Below are 19,828 nucleotides of genomic sequence, written 5' to 3' on the forward strand. Positions count from 1 at the left end.
TTGATTCTAACAAGACAAAGGAAACTGGCTGGCATCTATTTTGGGCATGGTACAGATTCCGCTGAGTATCATGGTGTGCTGAGATGTCCTAAATGTTTCTTTGTTTGAAGCTGCCACAATATAACATATACAGACAAAAGCAAAATAAAACCCCCTTTCAAACAATTTTCATTTACATATTCTAAAATGGCAGGAGATGCAGGCACAGGAGGAAATGATGATAATTTTTGAAACTGTATGCTGGGTAATGCTCAAAATACCAGAAGAAAGGGAGGAGAGTGGGAGAGAGTTGGGACAATACTCACTAGTAATGACAGGACAAGTAAACTGAGAAGCCTGAGCTATGAACAACACAGGCTACCTGGACATGACAAATAAAGGAAAAACTATGGTTTCCAAGCAGAAAATTAAAACAGATTTGGGGAGGTGGGCTAGCCTTTGTTTTAAATAGCTTCTGTGGGCTTATCTGACTCACACACCCACCACTTCCCACACTATCGTTCAATAAACAGCTAGCTTCATTCAGTGATAGAACAAAACTAGCCCAGAAAAGATACAAAAGCAGTAAAAAAGTACAATGAAAAATCAGATGAAAAAAATGTTTTTCAAGAAAGAGAAATGAAATATGAATAGCTCTCTGCAGTTCAAAAAATAAAAAAATAAGTATCTCATTAATATAATAGATTGAAAAGTCCAGATGACACATTATGCTTCAATAAAGAAGAAAATCATAAAGTTTAAAAAATAAATTGTGGGGAAAACACAATGAAAGCAGTAAATCCATTATTGAGTTAAAAATTACAAATTACAAAACTGAATGAATACAATTGAAAATCCATTCAAGTATAGTTGAAAAAATCTGAAATGTGAAAAGATACAAAATTAATTTAGAAACTATTACAGGAAGAGATTTCGTGTTAGTAATAATCTTAAAGAAAAGCTTATTTAAACATACAAAAAGAGAAAAGTTTCATGAAATAGAAATCTTTCATAAAAGGAACAGCATCGATAAAACTTCTTGATTTGAAGAAAACTATCTAAATATCAACACTTGTTTTACCTATTCTTAAACTGAAACAGAAATTAACTTCAGAAGCTAAATATAATAATCCAACTCCTTAAAAGGATAAGTCAGGAGGATTACAGTTTCAAAGAAAATCTGTATAAAGTGATACTGTGTCTCAAAAGAAGAATATTCTTCCACATATAAACAGGAAAAAAATCAATCACAGGTACTAAAGGAGCTGAGGCAGGAGAATTGAAGTGTGAAGCCTGCAAAATACCACAGACAGAGGTCAAGGGCAGCCTGAATAATGAAATGATAGCATGCTTGCCTACCATATGGTGAAACTTCAGGTTCTTTCAGCAGTGCTGTAGGAGAAACAAATCAACTTCACTTTTTATGATTTGATAATTGCATATTTGACTCCCCATGTGTAAATGTTGTCTTTTAATCAGTTTATTCCTCTTTACAAAACTTATGTCTTACTGATCATGTCCATGAAATGTAAATCCCACCTTGGTAGGATTTCATACTAAATAAGTGAAACCATCAGAATTAAATAAGTGGAAGTCAATGATTAATTGAAAAAGTATAGATGAAGGCTCAATTGTCTCAATGCCTCTAGGTTCTTCTCCAGCCCATAGTTCCAACAGCTATCAGTGGGTTTCCTTCAAACAGAAGCAGAAGTGTGTTAGCCTTTCCAGACTATCCTGTAAGATTTCCAACCTATCACAACTAATTTGAGTAAAATTCAATCTTTTAGCAATTTCCACAAAATTATTCCTTACCTATCTCTAATACTTCTTGCAACTATCCACAACTTACACTTCCCTGGGTACAGCTTTTTCTATGGACAGTAAGAGCTTAGCTTGACATTTTAAATCCTTTATGTTCCAGGTAATGATAAAACGCAAATGTACTTTTAATTCTGAGAGTTGGGTGGGTTGGATTAGAAGACCTGCAGGTCATGAATCTCAGTTCCTGGCCACCACTGTGAAGCTTGGTCTGTCAAAACTTTCATTGCCAAAGTCACAGTTACAAGAGTCCTTCATCAACCATCAACATTAGCACCATGGCTAGAAACACTGGAGCTTGGGACAAATGGAAGCATTACTAACATGAGTCCATTTATTTATACTTTGTTTACTTGCTTCACTATCAATTTCTGCATTGACTTTTAGTTTTAAAATACTAATTTCTAATACTTACCTTGACAAATGCAGCTTTTAGAGTCCTGATCTTGGTCCTGCTCCATAGTCAATACATTTATTGCACTCAATAGCTCCTAGTCTACCTGTGTCAGCAGTGGTAGACTATGACCACTTTCAAGGAAAGGCCAGTGAGTAGGAGCTCATTGAGTGATGATGAAGAAAACAAAGACAAGAAAAAATATCAATACTCTTTCATCTTTAAAAGGTATAATCCTTCAGAGGGGAGCAAATACCTAATACATGAGAAAGGGATTTTTGTTTTACTTTTTTTTTCTTAATGATAAGGACATCTTACTTGGGAATAAACCACAGCTTGAGGTTATACAATAATAATGTATAATTTCTCCATAATAATAATGTATATGTAGCCAGGTGGTCATGGCGCACACCTTTAATCCCAGCACTCAGCAGGCAGAGCCAGGTGGATCTCTGTGAGTTCAAGGCCAGCCTGGTCTACAGAGCAAGATCTAGGACAGGCACCAAAACTACACAGAGAAACCCTGTCCCAAAAAACCAAAAAAAAAATGCATTTGTGACTCAAACTATAGCATGTATATATTGTAAGTATATGCTTATATTTACAATGATATTCTTATAATATTGAAATTTAAATAAACCATAGAGATTATGTTATTTACCTCCCTGTTTTTAGTACTAGGGTAGTTACAGGACTCATTTTAAACAACAGTGTGGTCAGAACATAAAATCAAGTGCATCCTCATTTCTCTTTCTTTCCCACTGCAAATTATTCTCAAGTCTAGAACAGCAGACCAGTTGAATTAGGGAACTGGTGAATGGGAAACTTTTTCTATCCCCTCTCCTGAACCAGAAACAATTGTCTGGTTTATAGATAAAACAAAATACACATTTATTTAATGTATTACTTGAAATAAGGTCCCTGGTAAGGTGAGTGATTGAAAAATGACCTTTTAGAAGTTCATTCCAGTCTACTGCATTTATCTTCATCATTAACTGATGTGTGACTCACGTCTAATATGAAAGAGAGTGATGTTGCACTGTCCTTTAAGATTTGTGAGGCTCAGTTGAAAGTGCTAGGTCTATGCACAAAGACAATTTTTTTTTTCACCATGGACTAGTCATGTCAATGTATTTTATAACCAGTCTTGCCTTGGGGAAACTAGAGGTGATTACACAGCTATAACCAGCCAACTTGGAAATGAAAAACCAGAATTAACATATTCACCAGTAAACCATAAAAGAATTCTGAATTTAAACTTTAAAGATGGATTTAGGCAAAAGGTACCATTCTCAGACAGAAGGTTTTTTGTTTGTTTGTTTGTTTTTTCCACTATTGGCCAGTACTTTGGGATCCCATGGTCATTCTTATGAATAATGGTGAAAAGTGACTAGATCTTCACACAAGAATATCCAATATGCCTCCGAGTTATGAGGAAGACATAAATGGTGACCAAAAGAAAAGATAAAAAAGAGTTTCAGTGAAACAAAGCATGTGTCATTATTATTAAGAATGTTATGTGCAGTTGAGATAGATTCTTTATACTAGCAATAAAATGTTTTGGTCAATTTAGTCTTCAAATGAACAACAAAGACTCCTTGGATAGTTTAGTCCTTTCTAGTCAAGGGGCTACACACATGCTATCCACTTGCTTAGGAAACAGAAAGGAGAAACTAGGCTTTAAGATCAGCCTGGTCTACATAAGCAACTTGAAGGCTGTCCTTGATAGCACACAAAGACTCTGCTTAAAGACTCTGCTTAATTCCCTGCCCTCAGAGCAGGGGTATTCACTTTGATTTCTTTTTAAAAAATATTATTGTTTATTCACCTGGAGTTTTGTTTTTCTTTGAAGACAGTGTTGCACTCTATCCCAGAATGGCCTGTAACTCACTCTATAGCCTCAAAACTTAAGGCATTTCTCTGCATCAGCCTCCCCAAAACTGGGACCACAGGTTTGAACTCTCAAGTCAGGGTGAGTCAGTTATTTTTCAATCCATTTAAAACACATAAAATTTAAAAAATTGTATATTTTAAAAGAGGCCAATAGTACATTTAAAGTTTATTATAATGAATATTATTTTAAAAAGAAAGACAATAGAGAAAAACAAAACAAACAAACAAACAAAACCAAAACCAAGAAGAGTAAGTGTTCATCTCCAAAGCAATACGATCATTGCATTGGTATTAAAAGTGATGATGTTTTCCCATCTGAGCTCTAAGCATTGGCCTAAAAGCCAAAAGCATTTTCATACTCATGAAATAATTTTAGTATAAGCTTTTATGTACAATTACTCTTTATTAAATGTATAAACATATTTACAGATTTTCCTGGGCCTCATTTTGCTAGAATCAATTTATAAGTGAGGATTTTTTCAACATCTTTTAACTTTAAAGTGTTTTAATTCTATAAAATATTTAGAAATAAAAAAAAGGAATTCTCAGATGGTGGTCAATTAAAATTTGACATTTTCAAATTTTATAAGTTTCATGGGCAACCATTACAAAGCAATGTACTAACTCAAAAGTTCATATTAATCAGTATAATTTCTCCCCAGAAAATAAGAGATTCTGTCTATAAGATGTCCATTTCTATCAAATGTTTTCCCCCAACTCAAAACATATTCATTTACACATACCAAGAACAGGTAGAAATACAAGAAAAAAAATCAGGAAGTGAAACAACAAAAAGATCAACCTGGACTGAGCAATTTAGAAAGCTTCAAGAGATTCAATTAGGCTGTTAGGCCTACATAATGGAAAGGCAAAGTCAGTGCTTGAAAATCCAAATACATTGCCTAACAGTCACTGACACCCATCCAAGGCTATATTTGTATTCCTTTCTTTCTCTAACTGCTCCTTTAATTGTTAAAGTACCTTAATTATAAAACCTTATCAAACTCTCAGAAAACAAATACAAAACATGCCAGACATACAGACATTATGAGCACAAAAGCTTGCAAGAGTGTTAGCATTTCGGCAGCTAATATTGCTCTCTACTGGAGTAAGCATACAAAAGGCCTGTGCGGGCTTTGATTTGAATGATTCTGGTCCGGTGGGAAAACTGTGTAATGTGACCTGCATCAAAGTTGGCACAAGTCATCTGATAGGTTTTCTAGTTCCTAGATGTTTATGTTTCAGGTATATGATGCTTTTCACCTATAGAACAATCTCTATCATTATTTCATTATATTTTGAGGACCAATCATCAAGATTGTACTAACACGTACTTATCTCAAAGTGGCTATAGGAACAAATGTATTTGTTTTCCTCTGTCAGTGCAGGAAAAACAAATATATTGGCTGCATTGGCAGACCCTAACTAAATTGCCTTCATTAAAGAACAGAATGTCCTCGGTTAAATTATGGTTCTTTAACATGCACTGACTGTCCTACTACTGAAGGATCGCTGTAAAGGTGAAAGGACTTCCCTAGAAAACGGTCTCTAAACAGTACCTAGAACACAGTAGGCTCCAGGCTCTCAGGAACTATGTGGTAAATGCATACAGTACATAACTGAATGAGATACTATGAAAAAAGAATTTATACAATGAATTTAACTTTGGCTCAGAGCACAACATTTCAAGTCAACTGTTAAGAATTTCTTTGACCAATATGTGCCAGAAAACACATTTGCCCTGGTCGGTGTCTGTTGTTGATACAGCAGAGGCTTCACTGTACTGATCAGTGTTTGTTTGGTTCCCTTTTCCTCTTCGAGGTGTTTTGTTTAACAGAGAAACTCTTTTCTTGAAGGTACTAAGAGGGACTGCAAAAGTCACTGCTCATAACTTCCAGTACACAATTCTGGTTAAGGGCAGTGCCAATGGGAAATGTTCGGTGACTGGTTGATTTCATGGGGTGTATTTAAAAATATCACAGTCTTTTTTTTTTCTTTCAAATTTCAATGCAAAAATATGCATCACATATCTCTTCTGGCCCTATTTCTCTTGTTCCAACTTTCCATAATGGTCTGTATTCCATCCAATTTGAACACTGAATAGATTCCTTTAAAATTATCTTTCTATAAGGAAAGATGGTTCACTTTCTGGCCACTGAGGAATTAATTAAGTCCCTCTCTATCTCTCTGGCTTGTGTTTTTAAATTCAAAAATTACATAGAATTTTTATTTTAGTAAAGAATACTTATCTTTAAAAACATTTAAAAAGACAGTCTGGATTTCCATCATCTTTTATGAAATTACTATAGCAACAAAATCACATTAGACTTTCGGATTTCTCCATGGTGTCCTTAGATAAATAAACAACCCAGTAGACCATGTTAAATGCCCCGAATGTGACTGGAAAGAGAATACGAGCGTATTTGTCTATTTTACTCGTGCCAGATCCGGAAGGTGGTGGAGCAGCAGGAGGTGGGGCGGCTGACACAGTCCCGGGTGCCCCTGTGGTATTAACCGTGGTCTTAATCCGCCCAAGTCTAGACCCAAAGGCAGGGCGAGCAGAAGTCGACCCCAAAGAAGCTGGTCTCGATGTGCCACAAGGCGTAGGAGACGGTACAGATGAAAGACTTCTTGCGGCGGATATTGTCTCAGCGGCATTTGCCCTGCTGAAGGGATTTGGGCTGGAAGCTAAGTATTCCTTAGGTGCAGCTTCAGAAGACTCTTGGGCTGTGGTGCTCTTGCTCGAGTGGTTTCCCACCTCAGTTCTGCTGTTGACGTCAGATTCTGAGTGGACCAAGGCATTTGTTCTCTTCCTCATGTTCAAATTGGCGTGTGTATTCTGAGAAGATATATCAAAAATTACATTGATTGTGTAATTTTATGCAGATCTGTATTCAAAGATAAGAAAGTATGATTACTCGGGGTCTATAAAATAGTCATTTTAAAATCCATTGCAACCATTTAACTAGATATACTTGTTTATTTCTAGCCATATGTATAGGAAGTAAAGAGCTGGAGAAATCAAGAGGATTGAGAGGAAGCTTACCAATGGGTGACTGGAATAAGCAAGCCTCAGAGGCCATCAAGGAAAAAATATAATTCAGAGCTCAATTTGGAGAGACAGGCATTTTTTTTTTTTACTATTATATCTTAATACTCCACTCAGACATTTTTTAAGGTTCACTCCATACATCATGTACTTGGGAATTATGATTTCAAGGTCAATGAGGAGAGTTTGAAAACAGAAGAAAGCAGTTGCACATAACAGAGCCAAAGCAGACTCTGAGAAGCTTAGAATGCATTCCTCATGTCAGCTTGGAGCACGCTTCTAAGCAGATTGCAGCTGAACTAATGAGAACCATGACCTGACATATGGCAGCTAATTTCAGTGGAGACAACTGGGATCAAAATCAACATCAACCCAAAAGCTGAAGACACCAGTATGTACCTTGCACTTTTCCACTACAATTTTTAAATCCCATTTTATAGAAAAGAACAATCAATTTTAATCTATCCTATTCTACTATACACACAGTAAAGAATGTAAAAGTGATTAAAGGGTGTATACTATTGCTGGAAAGAAATTATGTTTGTCTACACAGCATGAAATAAAAAGAATATACAAAACATAAATATACTGAAAGTAAAACAGACAAAAGGCTAAGCAGGAGCAGAGAAGGCTCAACTAGTGAAGGCATTTGCTGGCAGCCTTGGTGACTGGGGTTCCATCACCAGGACCCACATTGTGGAAGGAAAGAACCAACTCCAGCTAGTTGTTCCCTGACCTCCGCACTCATGCTGTCACTTTTACATTCTTGTGTGTGTGCACGTGTGTACACATGCACACATAAACCTATACATACACACAAAATAAGTATATGTAAAGCTAAAATAACTCAAAGTACATGGAGAAGGGAAGGGAGTGAAGAATTACTACTTGCATACACAGTAAGTGTGTGTAGAGGGTAGCTGTTTCTATTTTGACCGTAAGTGTGTGTGTGTGTGTGTGTGTGTGTGTGTGTGTGTGTTTCTGCTTACTTTTTTATTACAATTTCACTAATGCTAAACCTAATGATGGATGACTTATATTTCCAGCCATGGTAGAATAATGGAGACTGAATTTTCTTCCCTGATTGGAACAAACAGAAAGACCCATATAAAATATGCAAAACAATATGTTATCTGAAGACACTGGATATCAAACAACACAGGGTGAAAAATCACTGAGAGAGAAGAAACAAATCTGAGAGTTCCCATACTGTGGTGTAGAAAAAAAAAAAAAAAGGAGCCCAGGAAAAAGCTAGCCACCCTCCTGAACTGAAGACATGGTTTGAGAATATGTGGGGAGCAAGGTGGCTAACATATGCAAGACAAAGAACTAAAGAGGTGAATGCTGAACAACCATCTCCAAAAGCCTAAACCAAGTTATGTTTAGTCAATGGCAATTTCTGAATGAGAAGTACGCACCTAAGATTGAAAAACAGAACCACCAGAAAGCATGGAAGAAAACAGTACTTGATATCCTCCCAAAGACAAGCATAATGAATGAGTGGTCCCATTAGCCGTATCTGAAAGTGTCACTATCAACTCAGAAAGGCTATATTTTAGAAGTATGGAATGAATAGTTCTAAATGATGACAGTAGCTCTAATGGCTCTACTGCTGACTCATGAATTTTAGTAGCAAGATTGGAAGATGAAGCTGACTCCAATAACTTACTTGTTCTCTAGAATGAAGTACAAGAATATTTATGAGCCTTTTCAGGATTTCCTCTGGACTAGTAGTATTCTTCTTGAACTTCATGAAATCCTGTGAATCATACTCTGTGTAGTGGGTTAGTTACAAAACTGATTCTAAGCCATCACATGTCTTTATATTCATGTCCCATGTAATGTGCACACTCCCTCCTCCTCCATCAAGAGATAGAGTCCATTTGCCCATAATCTGCCTTGTTATTTTCTTTGACTAATAATGTACTGTGGCAATGATAGTATGCCATTTCCAAATCTACTTCAAGAGTTCTGATTTGGGGCTGGAGAGATGGCTCAGCGGTTAAGAGCACTGACTGCTCTTCTAGAGGTCCTGAGTTCAATTCCCAGCAACCACATGGTGGCTCACAACCATCTGTAATGAGATCTTGCGCCCTCTTCTGGCCTGCAAGCATACATGCAGACGGAACACTGTATACATAATAAATAAATCTAAAAAACAACAAAAAAAAAAGTCTAGTCTCTTTAAAAAAAAAAAAAAAAGAGTTCTGATTTGATTTCAACTTGCTTAAAGTGTTGTAACCAAAATGATAACCCAAGTTAACTTGTAGGGTAAGAGACTGTTGGAACATAATCATTTATCCCAATGAGACCTAAGAACAAGCTGATGGGTCTGTTCCAGCTAGGAGAAAATAAACAGCCTAGTTAAGCAAATCAACACAAGCAGAAATTTTATACTGATCTGTAGAGTTGAAAAGTAAATATTTATTGTGTGTACATAAGTACTGCCATGACTTATTAGGCAGCATTTTTCCTTCAACATTTTGTTTGTTTGTTTGTTTTTGGTTTTTCGAGACAGGGTTTCTCTGTGTAGCTTTGCGCCTTTCCTGGAACTCACTTGATAGCCCAGGTTGGCCTCGAACTCACAGAGATCCGCCTGGCTCTGCCTCCCGAGTGCTGGGATTAAAGGCGTGCGCCACCACCGCCCGGCTCCTTCAACATTTTAATATCTATAGATCAATAAAATCAAGCATTCAGGCAGGAGGGCTTTCTAAACCTCTTGTGAGAGAAGATCCTGCAACCATTTGTGCAAATGAAAAGGCTGCTTTGCCCAGAACTCATAGAGGACCTTCAGGGGGTGCTGCTGCCTAGTGTCACACAATAGCTAAATGACCAAGGTGTGTCATTCTTCAGAATTCCATTTGTCAGCCATTACAATATTTTCAAGCTGGGAGAAATTTCAGTGTCATTTTGTTGTGTTGAAGAGGAAAATAAGTTCTGACTGGTTGGAAGTCACTCCACATATCACTAAGTCTCTTATCACTTTGCTGTACTGAATAGCCTTTCTACTCAGAAATGGGACAGAGGATCCAAAACTTATTGTTGAGAAGTTTATTCAAGACTAGGAAATCAGAAGTATGGTATATTTTTTCAGTGTCATGAAGGTGCATGGATCAGCAGGTTATCCAAGGGATGTGAATGTTTTAGCCTAATTGACCTGAGTGTGATTCTTCTATTTATTATTTGATTTGTGATCAGATACTATAAAATTTCCATATTCAGGTATGGCTTCATGCCTAGCAGAAAATATCAGCAGTGCTTATGATTTTCTTTCTCTACATGGCATGAAACAGTTCTGTATCAAAACTAGCCATTATATTCTAGAATTCATTCCTTATAAAATGCTTTAGAGGGGCTGGGGGCATGGTCAGGGGTGAAGCCCCTGCCTAGAATTCCCCAATGAGGGACTGGGGCAATGGTTCTGTGAGTAAACATGCTCAGGATACAAGTGTGAGGGCCCAAGTTTGAATTCCTGAAACAACATAAACCCAAGGAGCCATTGAATACATCTATAACCCCAGCACAGCAATAGCAAGTTCAGAGCTACAGGCAGGGGGATGGCTAGAAGTTGTGAGCCAGACATCCTGGTGTACACAGTACCAAACAACATAGAGTCTGCCTCAAGACAAGGTGGGAAGCAGAGACCAAAGCCTGAAGTTTTCCTCGGACCCCCACATGCATTTCACATCACATGTACTTCCCCCACCACACACAAACACACAGGCATACAGATTGCCCTTTCTCCAAAAGATTTTGCGCAAGTTTTCCACCTAGGTAATTGATTAATGAGTTGAAGCAATCCTGACATATGTACATCTGACATTTGTAGAGGTAAATTTTTGATTGTGTGAAAACTATATTCTGATATGTATTTTATATATAGTTCACGGTATTTAGAAGTATGCGTCATCTGCATGGAAGGAAGAAAATAGAATAAATGGTGTCATTAGGATGGCTGTATGGAAACAAGAATGAAATCTGTGTATGTCTAGTTGAAATGTGTTGATGAGCTTCTCAGGCATAGAGCCTAATGAGTGTCTTATTAATCACTGTAGTTTAAATTACTCAGTAGGAACCAACTTCACAACTGATCTTTGCCTCAAGATGAGAATATTATGGAAAGTCAAGATCCTTCCCAGGGTTTTCATTTAAAAAAAAATTACATCCATTGCTCTTTCTTTGTTTGTGGATCCAGCTTTTGGGCTATTGTAGGTAATACAAAAGCAAATAAATTATCTGGATTTTAGTCTAAATCTAACTGAGAAGGCCTAAGAAGTCTCGCGAGTATCTATCATTCCTACACAAACGAAAAAGGAATTTGACTAATTTGAGACTTAAATTATTGCTCCTTGCCAAGCAACCACATGCTATTTAAATTATCTTCTATTTATGTCTGAAGGTAGACTGTGTAAAGAGTATTCCTTATTTCTCATGATGACAAACCATCAAAGAAGTGAGGAATCTATTCCTAGCTAGCACAGGACTCACTAGGAAAAATACTGGCATGGATGTCAAGTTTTGGAGCAAATGAAGTGTCAGTCAATATGATGATGATTCACTTAGAGTCTTCTATTAGTATTCCATAAACATATAGTAGTTTCCAACAGGACCTAAGCATCATCTGAATTTTTTTTTTTTTTTTTTTTTTGGTTTTTCGAGACAGGTTTTCTCTGTGTAGCTTTGCACCTTTCCTGGGACTCACTTGGTAGCCCAGGCTGGCCTCGAACTCACAGAGATCCACCTGGCTCTGCCTCCCATGTACTGGGATTAAAGGCGTGTGCCACCACCGCCCGGCACATCATCTGAATTTTTAAAAATGAATCAATTTGAAATCATTTTGTTGCAGGTCACAATGGCCTAAAAGGGGGAAAACATAGTGGCATAGAGAGAGGGGTTGGCAGATCCAGAATCTAGCAACAATTTAAACCAGCAACAAGTCAACGGGGTCAGATCCAAACAATTTATCAATCATGACTGTCATCTGGCACAATCTCTAAAGAAGTACTCTAACTGAAAAAAATTAAAATTCATCTCAACTTATTACTCTAGCAGTGAAGAGATAAAGTAACTAAGATTAGGCTTGCAGAATGCAAGCAGCTACGTTTATATTCTTTGCCCAAGAAGCTAATGAAGTTTAATACAATGTAATTTAGCACTCCTAAATTAAAAACTAGCAAGGCTAATAATGAGCAGGTTTATCTTCCAGAATATCAATGAGTCAGATACAAAATAAGAGTCAAATAATGTAAAGACATTGATTCAAGGCTACTTGAGCAGGTTTCAGGGGCAGTCACACATTTTTTTTTTTTAAGAAGGAAATAAATGTGTGTTAGAGCAGCTACAAATAAGCCCAGAGGTAATGATTTACTGAGAACTATCAATAGTGGTTTTAGAAAGTTCTCTCATATAGAAATGAAAAACATTACCTCCAAATAAACATGCTAAATATTTCATAAATAGTTTCCAAGGGATTCTATCTTATACTGAGCTCCAGAATGTAGAAATGAAAACACAGAGTTCCCAATTTATTATATTTCATTTCCTCCTAGTGTTAGCATTTAATCCAATATTCACATTTCCATAAGCTATAGAAATATTACTTTCAATGCCAAGGACTGGAACAAACGTCTATCTTCTATTTGGATTACCTAACCCCTTCCTGAGATTTTTAAAAATTCATTTTGTCTGTTTCATATTTGAGGGTTTGACTCATTAGGATTTCTTTGAGATAAGTGGTTTTGTGGTCAATTTTGTTTCAGAGCAATCCCTGGTGTTTCTTTTTATTCCTAAGCCTTTTATATATTGCATCTGTCCTCAGTGGGAGAAGCTATTTTGTTGGCAACTTAAGCAGTCAGAACCGAAGTCCTCAGCTAAGTCAAGTGGATGTCTCTAGAATGCTGTCTGGAGTAACTTTTATCAATTCTACCAACTTATGCCAGAGAAAGACAAGGGCAAAGCAGACACAGTTAGCTTTCTCAAAAACCAGACACTCAGGTGGATTAGTCCTTTGCCATTCAATGAGGTAATGTAGTATTGTAGTCATCTAAAGTGTTGATAAGACTACTCTCAAAGGCAGTAAAATGTTCAAACCCTTAGGCTGCATTTGTTTAAAGTTCCTGCATTAGTGAAGTGATCTAGGGTTTTTTTTCCCCTAACACTGGCTAATTGATTTGGATATCAGATTCCCAAACCAGACCGAGCTGAATTCCAATACTGAATCTGTTATTTGTAGTGATACTTATTTAATGTCTAAAAATCTCAGACTCCTTCAGGCAACTAGATTAATAATATGTCTTCCTCATAATGAATAAATGAATGCCCAGCATGCAGTAGGCATCAACTAAATAGTGTATAGGAATTTAATCTAGCTGATAAAAAGAGTCTGTGTGCAAAAAAATCAACCATAAATGAATAATTATAGGAAATAAAATTTTAGAAGACATTTTTATGTATCTATGAATTATGAACCAAAGTTCCTAATAATCAGAAACGTAGCTAAAACAAGAAATAGGCTCTGGTGAAGTCAGACAAAGTATGTTGCTGGTTGAATAAGAAATAAATGCAAATAAATACAAAATTGTATTGGTAGTAAAGATGAGAATTAACATATGCACAAACCAAATACAAAGTGCAATTTGGGGAAAACTAGAAGCACACTACTACAATTAGATTGACTTCAGTAGAGTAATTCTTTCCCAACTGACACCATGTTCACAGGCTTTGACTACATCAGGCACAACTATCAATATCATGCTCCAAACAGGAAAAACTATATCAACAAATATTTCAATGTCTAAACTATATATAGTTGAATTATTATACCATATCTTTGTCTCTTTGGTGTTTTATCAGTTATTGGTAAAAGCCAAATTCTAGTCATTAGGAAAACAACAATGGCTAGGAAAGAGCTATAATCCTCTGCCCCTCAGAAAAGGACACTTTATGATGCAATGATAAGGCACAGCATTAACTCACCATTCCAGACTAACTAGCCCACTCTCTAATTATAACTGAATATTAAAAAGAATTGAATCTGTAAACATAGTGCCCTGGTATTCTATGGTCAACTTTTTTCTTTATTTCTTATCTTATTTTGATTATAGTAGTAATGTGGTCACCAGATAAGCATCAAAGAAATTCATAAATGCAAACATTAATAGTTTAATCATGGCTATTTGAATCAAACTCTGTACTCCTCAAATTCCTATGGCTGAATATATTAGTCAGGGAAATCTCCTGAAAGGACATCCTCATAGAAGATGAGGAGAAATAGGAGACAGCTCTCTCCTATAGTGTGAGGACACCATGGCAAGGGGGATGAGAGACATCATGGGAACCTGCAACCTACCGGCCCATGGTCTTAAATTTTCCAGCCTCTAAAGTTGGAAGGAATTAATGTCTGTTGCTGAGTCCATCCAGACTCTGGTATTTTATTATGTCTGCCTGAGCCGACTAAGGGGATCATCTAATGTCAAAAATGAAATCCATAACACAGATTTATTTAAATGCTGAATCAATCATTTCTTGAGGAAACATAAGCAACATCTAAACAACCTTGCAGTTCTCCCTCTCTCAATCCTTCCTTTTGGAGGTAGGGTTTGTGGGAACTCAAAAAATCCCAGGTAGAGTCATAAAAACAGTCCTGAGAAACTGAAAGGTGTTTGCCAAGAGTTAAGCATTAATTTTCTTCACATACCGTTACTTGTGCTGGAAGAAAGAACATACTTTCAAATATATTGTGAAATGTACACAAGTTCTTTCTAAGAGGTTAATATCGTCTAGATACTATTACCTCAATTATCTCTTCGTGGTTTTTAGTGAGTTCTCCTCTGTGTCAGAGGGGCATAGCTAACCACCATGTTTATTTAAACTTCTACTTCGGAGTTAATCCCAGCTCTTTCTTCAGTCACCCAAAAAAACTTCCCTACACTGTTCCACCTCTCTTCAATTATGGCTTGCGTGTGTGTTGAGTTTTAGAACATGTGTTTATCTAAATATTAAAATGATGCTTGACAAAATGATTTGCAGTTTTTCTCTTTTACAGTTTATGTTTTTAATCCTTAAATTGGAGCTAACATATTGATAATAGATGAAAAAATTGCAAAAATGAACATGACTACTCGGGATGCAGTAGGAAAATAGACTGTATATTTAAAAAAAAATAAAATGCTGAATATTTTGGTCAGAAGGAAGTGATTAATGTTTAAAATGACAGATTGAAATGACAGATACGTCCTTCCATGATTTGAGAATTAAACAAAGTACACAACAAATAGTAGCCTTGAAATATGTATAACTCTGTGGGTGGGGGTTGGGGAGCATGCACAGGTGTGTGCCTTTGGAGGCCAGAGGAGAATGGTTTGGCATCTTCTATAGTTCTCAACCTTGCTGAGGTAGGGAGCGGGGTCTCGTACTGAACCTGAAGCTTGCCATTTGGAACTAGGCTAGCCAATGAGTTTCCAGGATCTGTCTTTCTCCACATTACAACCTTGGGGTTACAGACAAGTATGACCATGTCCAGTTTTTATGTGGGTACTAAAAATTCCAACTTGGTCCTCTTGTTTCAACGCCAAGTGCTCTTACCCTCAGACATCTCAACTTAGCCCTATAAATATGTGTACATTTATACATCAAATAAGTATTTAATCTGAAAAAGTGAAATTTAAGTTTTCAAACAAACTTGCCAAATAAAGTAAACTCACTCTTTCAACCAAATATCACCTTATGAGAATGATTCATTGCAACCTCAGAGTATTTGCAAACTTACTTTCAAAGCCAGGCAGTATTTACCTAAGTTTTATTATTATTGTACAGTTGATATAATTTGATCATAATGAAATTTTGCTGTAATAAATAGTTATCCAGAAAGATTCAGTGCTATGGCAACCGTATGGGAAGCTGTTATTGCGATAGTCTGAATCACAGTTTTATCTGCATGAGCAGACACCAGGGCATTGTATATAAAACATATAAAATATCCACTCATCATGACCAGATCACACATTCAGGAAAAAAAAAAAAAAAAAAAAAAACACCAACAACAAAAACGTCATGGTGCAGGCAGTAGCCTGGCATATCCCTTTACAACAGAATGGTTATGTGACATAAAGATATCTTTGATGAGTCAAACATCACATTGAATTTCTTTGGAATTCCTGTATTTTTGATTAGTGATTCTAAACATTTACATAATTTCAACAAATTTTTTTTTTCCCATTTTTTGAGACAGGGTTTCTCTGTGTAGCTTTGCGCCTTTCCTGGAACTCACTTGGTAGCCCAGGCTGGCCTCGAACTCAGAGATCCGCCTGGCTCTGCCTCCCGAGTGCTGGGATTAAAGGCGTGCGCCACCACCGCCCGGCTAACAAAATTTTTTAATGGAAAATGATGACAAACATCATGTTTCATGGACTGCTCAAGATTACTGTCCAGGAAAAGGTTATAAAAGATCTATAATTAATATAATAAATAATAAAAATCCTCATTGAAGACATTTATTCATTAATTCAACAAGTTTTTACTGAAAGCATAATTTTTCTTCAAACTATTTCACTGGGTTTTGTGGAATTTTTGTTTAACTATATAAAGATGTGTTGCATTTTTTAACTATGTAAGGATGTGTTGCATTTGTTTAATTATGTAAAGATATGTTGATGTTTTACCTTGCCTGCTTAAGGCACCTGATTGGTCTAATAAAAAGCTGACCATCCAATAGCAAGGGAGGAGGTATTAAGTGGGACTTTTTGGCAGGGAGAGTAGTTAGGTGAAAGAATTAAGGCTTGGGGGAAGAAAGATAGAGACACCAGGTAGAAGGCAGGGTCCAGACAGACAGACACAAAGGAAACAGGAAAGTAGGACATACAGAATGAAAGAAAGGTAAAAAGCCCCAAGGCAAATGTAGGTAATTAGAAACAGGTTAAATTAAATTAAAAGAGCTAGGGGGACATAGCTGAGCTAAAGCCAAGCATTTATAATTAATAATAAGTCATGTGTCTTTATTTGGGAGCTGGTTGGCAGCCCAAAGTAAATTCCAACTACAACTGGGCATTGGAGAAACAATGGGCAGAAATATTTCAGTCTTTGAAATTTCTCCTAGGAATTATTAATGATTATGATAGTAAATAAGTACCATAAATCAATACCAATGTACCAATTGGAGATATTGCTTCATCTTGGAGCTAAAAAGGCACCTTGATCAATGTCACACTTATGCTAAGATATTAAAGATAAAAGTTGAAAAGAGGTTCAAAGACAATGGAAGAAGGCTCCTGGACATAATGGGAACAATTTTTGAAGACTTTTCTCAGTAATATGGAGAAGAATGAATCTTTCTCTTGAGACTAAAATCTCAACTCTATTGATGAGTTTCTAAAATCTCCTCTTTCCCTCTTAGTCTTATTTTTCTCTTGAAATAAACAATTCACGCAACAATGTACATTCTACTTATATTAATATCTACTAACAGCACTTTCCAGACAGAAATATTGAATTATTATCAACATCTATCTCTATGATGTACTGAACATATATTATGGGACATGATGCACTAAATGAATTTTACAAGTAATATCAGCTTATTGCTGCAACTCATGAAATTGTATTCATGCTCTCATTCTCCAAGTGAGGATAATGGAGTCTAGAGAAGTTGAGAATATCCTCCAAAATCACTCGGTTAAAATATTTCAGAGTCGTAATTTGAATTCCAAATGATACTCTTAACCACTTTGGGAATCTGCTAGAAACTGTAAATACATATGCTCAGGAGACTTTTTTTTTTTTTAAGCACAAGAGCATTTTTCTGAAGTACATCTACAACAATCCAGCTAAATCAGTGATGTTAGTAAACAGCATGGTTTTTCAGATCTGAATGCAATGTATATAATTTTGACTATTACTAAACACTGATCCAAAGTCTTTATTTCACAGATAAGCACCTCCTTAAGTTGATAATACATCTCTGTAGATTAGTTTCTGAACAGTCTTATTAAATAAGAAACACAGAGCCAAATACAGGGGTGAAAGTCATAGAGATCAGAGAAATACTGATAGCCACCAACTAACCTTAGCTGACCACACTGCAGTCGTTTCCCAAGAGAACCAGCTTCTTCCTGTCTAACCTGTACCTTTATTGCCTTCCTATTCTGCCGTCTCATTGGCTCTTAGCCCAGCCACCTCACTTCTTCATCACTGCCTGTCTATACAGACTTTCAGGTCTCTAGGGTTGGTACTGGGATTAAAGGCATGTGTCACCATGCTTGGCTGTGTCTTGAACACACAGACTCTGTCTGCCATGTAATTGATTAAGGGCATGTGCTACCACCGCCTGACTTCTGTTTATGGCTTGCTATGATCTCCGATCTCCAGGCAAACTTTATTTATTAACATATAAATAAAATAACATCACATTTCAGCACAAATAAAATATCACCACACATCTCTCCAATATGTAGGGAAATATTTTGTTAACCCCTACTTCCTGGTCTTATTCCCATTTAAAATACCGTGGGATTTTTTTTGTTTTTGTTTTGTTTTTTGTTTGCTTGTTTGGCTTTGTTTTGGCTACTTGATTGTCATGAAATGTTTGTAGATTCTGTATAACAATAATCTTTATACTCTTCCTGAATATTTATAAATTTATAAATAAATTCAGATAATTTATTCTGCAGAAAGTTTATCTTCACAACAAATGCAACTTAATTAAGTAAAGTTCTTCTTTCCTTTTTCCTGTTGCTTTTTTTTTTTTCTTGAGACAGATTTTGCTGTATAGCTCCAGCTGACCTCAAACTCAAAATCTTACTCTCCTAAATGTTGGGATTAAAAGCAAGAGTCACCTTAAACAGCTAGGAATTTTTTGCTCAATTGAATAAATTTTCTGTTTGTTTAATAGATGAATCAATGTCTTCACTCAAAAATCGACATTTTTCTCTATCAAATAGAATCACTTTTATGGCATTACAAAAAGAACCTTTTCCTAAATTTGCTTTCATGGATTCTTCTTTAAGTTTGAACACAGCACTTTCAAAAATTGTTTAGAAATTTACTATTCAAATCATGATGAAGCTGGTGTAGAAGATACTGCAGATTCAACTCTGTTTGTAATCCACAGAAAGTTTCAATCAGTAATATCTTTAGTTTCAAACTTGAGAATGAGTCTCAAAACATGTCAGTTATGATTCAACTCCGTAATCCACAGAAAGTTTCAATCAGTAATATCTTTAGTTTCAAACTTGAGAATGAATCTCAAAACATGTTAGTTCAGATATGAAACTAATGGAATTCCACAACACGCATAGCAAATTACGAATAAGGTAAGTCCATGTTTACAGGCATATATAGCAGAAGATGACTTAATAAATCTTTTCAAAATATCTTACTATATCCCTAGGCTGTCGTCAAGCTCACTGTGTAACTGAGGCTAGCCTTGAACTAAGATCCTCCCAACTCAACCTTCCCAGTGCTGGTGCTACAAGCAGGTATCATAACACAGCACACACACAATCTCATACTTGTAAAATACAATCTGTATTCCAATTTATACACTGAAGTACAGGAAGTTGGTCAGGAAGCATAAGTTGAATTATCATGCTACCAAAATGTGGTCCACATCGACTCTATCCACAGTTGAATAGCATATTAAATAGGCAGAACAAATTCACATGGCTCCATGACACCTCATAGTGCAACAATATCAAGTACAT

The 19,828-nt window shown here is 36.2% G+C and overlaps 1 protein-coding gene across 2 annotated transcripts in view; it reads right to left on the reverse strand.

Annotated features, from left to right (window-relative positions):
* Window positions 1–4,464: 4,464 nt before the first annotated feature.
* Gabra4 (gamma-aminobutyric acid type A receptor subunit alpha4) overlaps window positions 4,465–19,828 on the reverse strand; it is a 71,495-nt gene continuing 56,131 nt past the window's right edge. Inside the window, exon 9 of one of the 2 annotated variants that reach the window (XM_006979674.4) lies at window positions 4,465–6,923. In XM_006979674.4, coding sequence (XP_006979736.1) covers window positions 6,402–6,923 — 522 coding nt within the window. In that variant the 3' untranslated portion in view covers window positions 4,465–6,401. The remainder of the gene's footprint in view (window positions 6,924–19,828) is intronic. The other variant, XM_042257500.2, reaches the window with a different exon arrangement.

Source organism: Peromyscus maniculatus, chromosome 10, assembly GCF_049852395.1.
Source record: "Peromyscus maniculatus bairdii isolate BWxNUB_F1_BW_parent chromosome 10, HU_Pman_BW_mat_3.1, whole genome shotgun sequence".
Taxonomy (NCBI): Eukaryota; Metazoa; Chordata; class Mammalia; order Rodentia; family Cricetidae; genus Peromyscus; species Peromyscus maniculatus.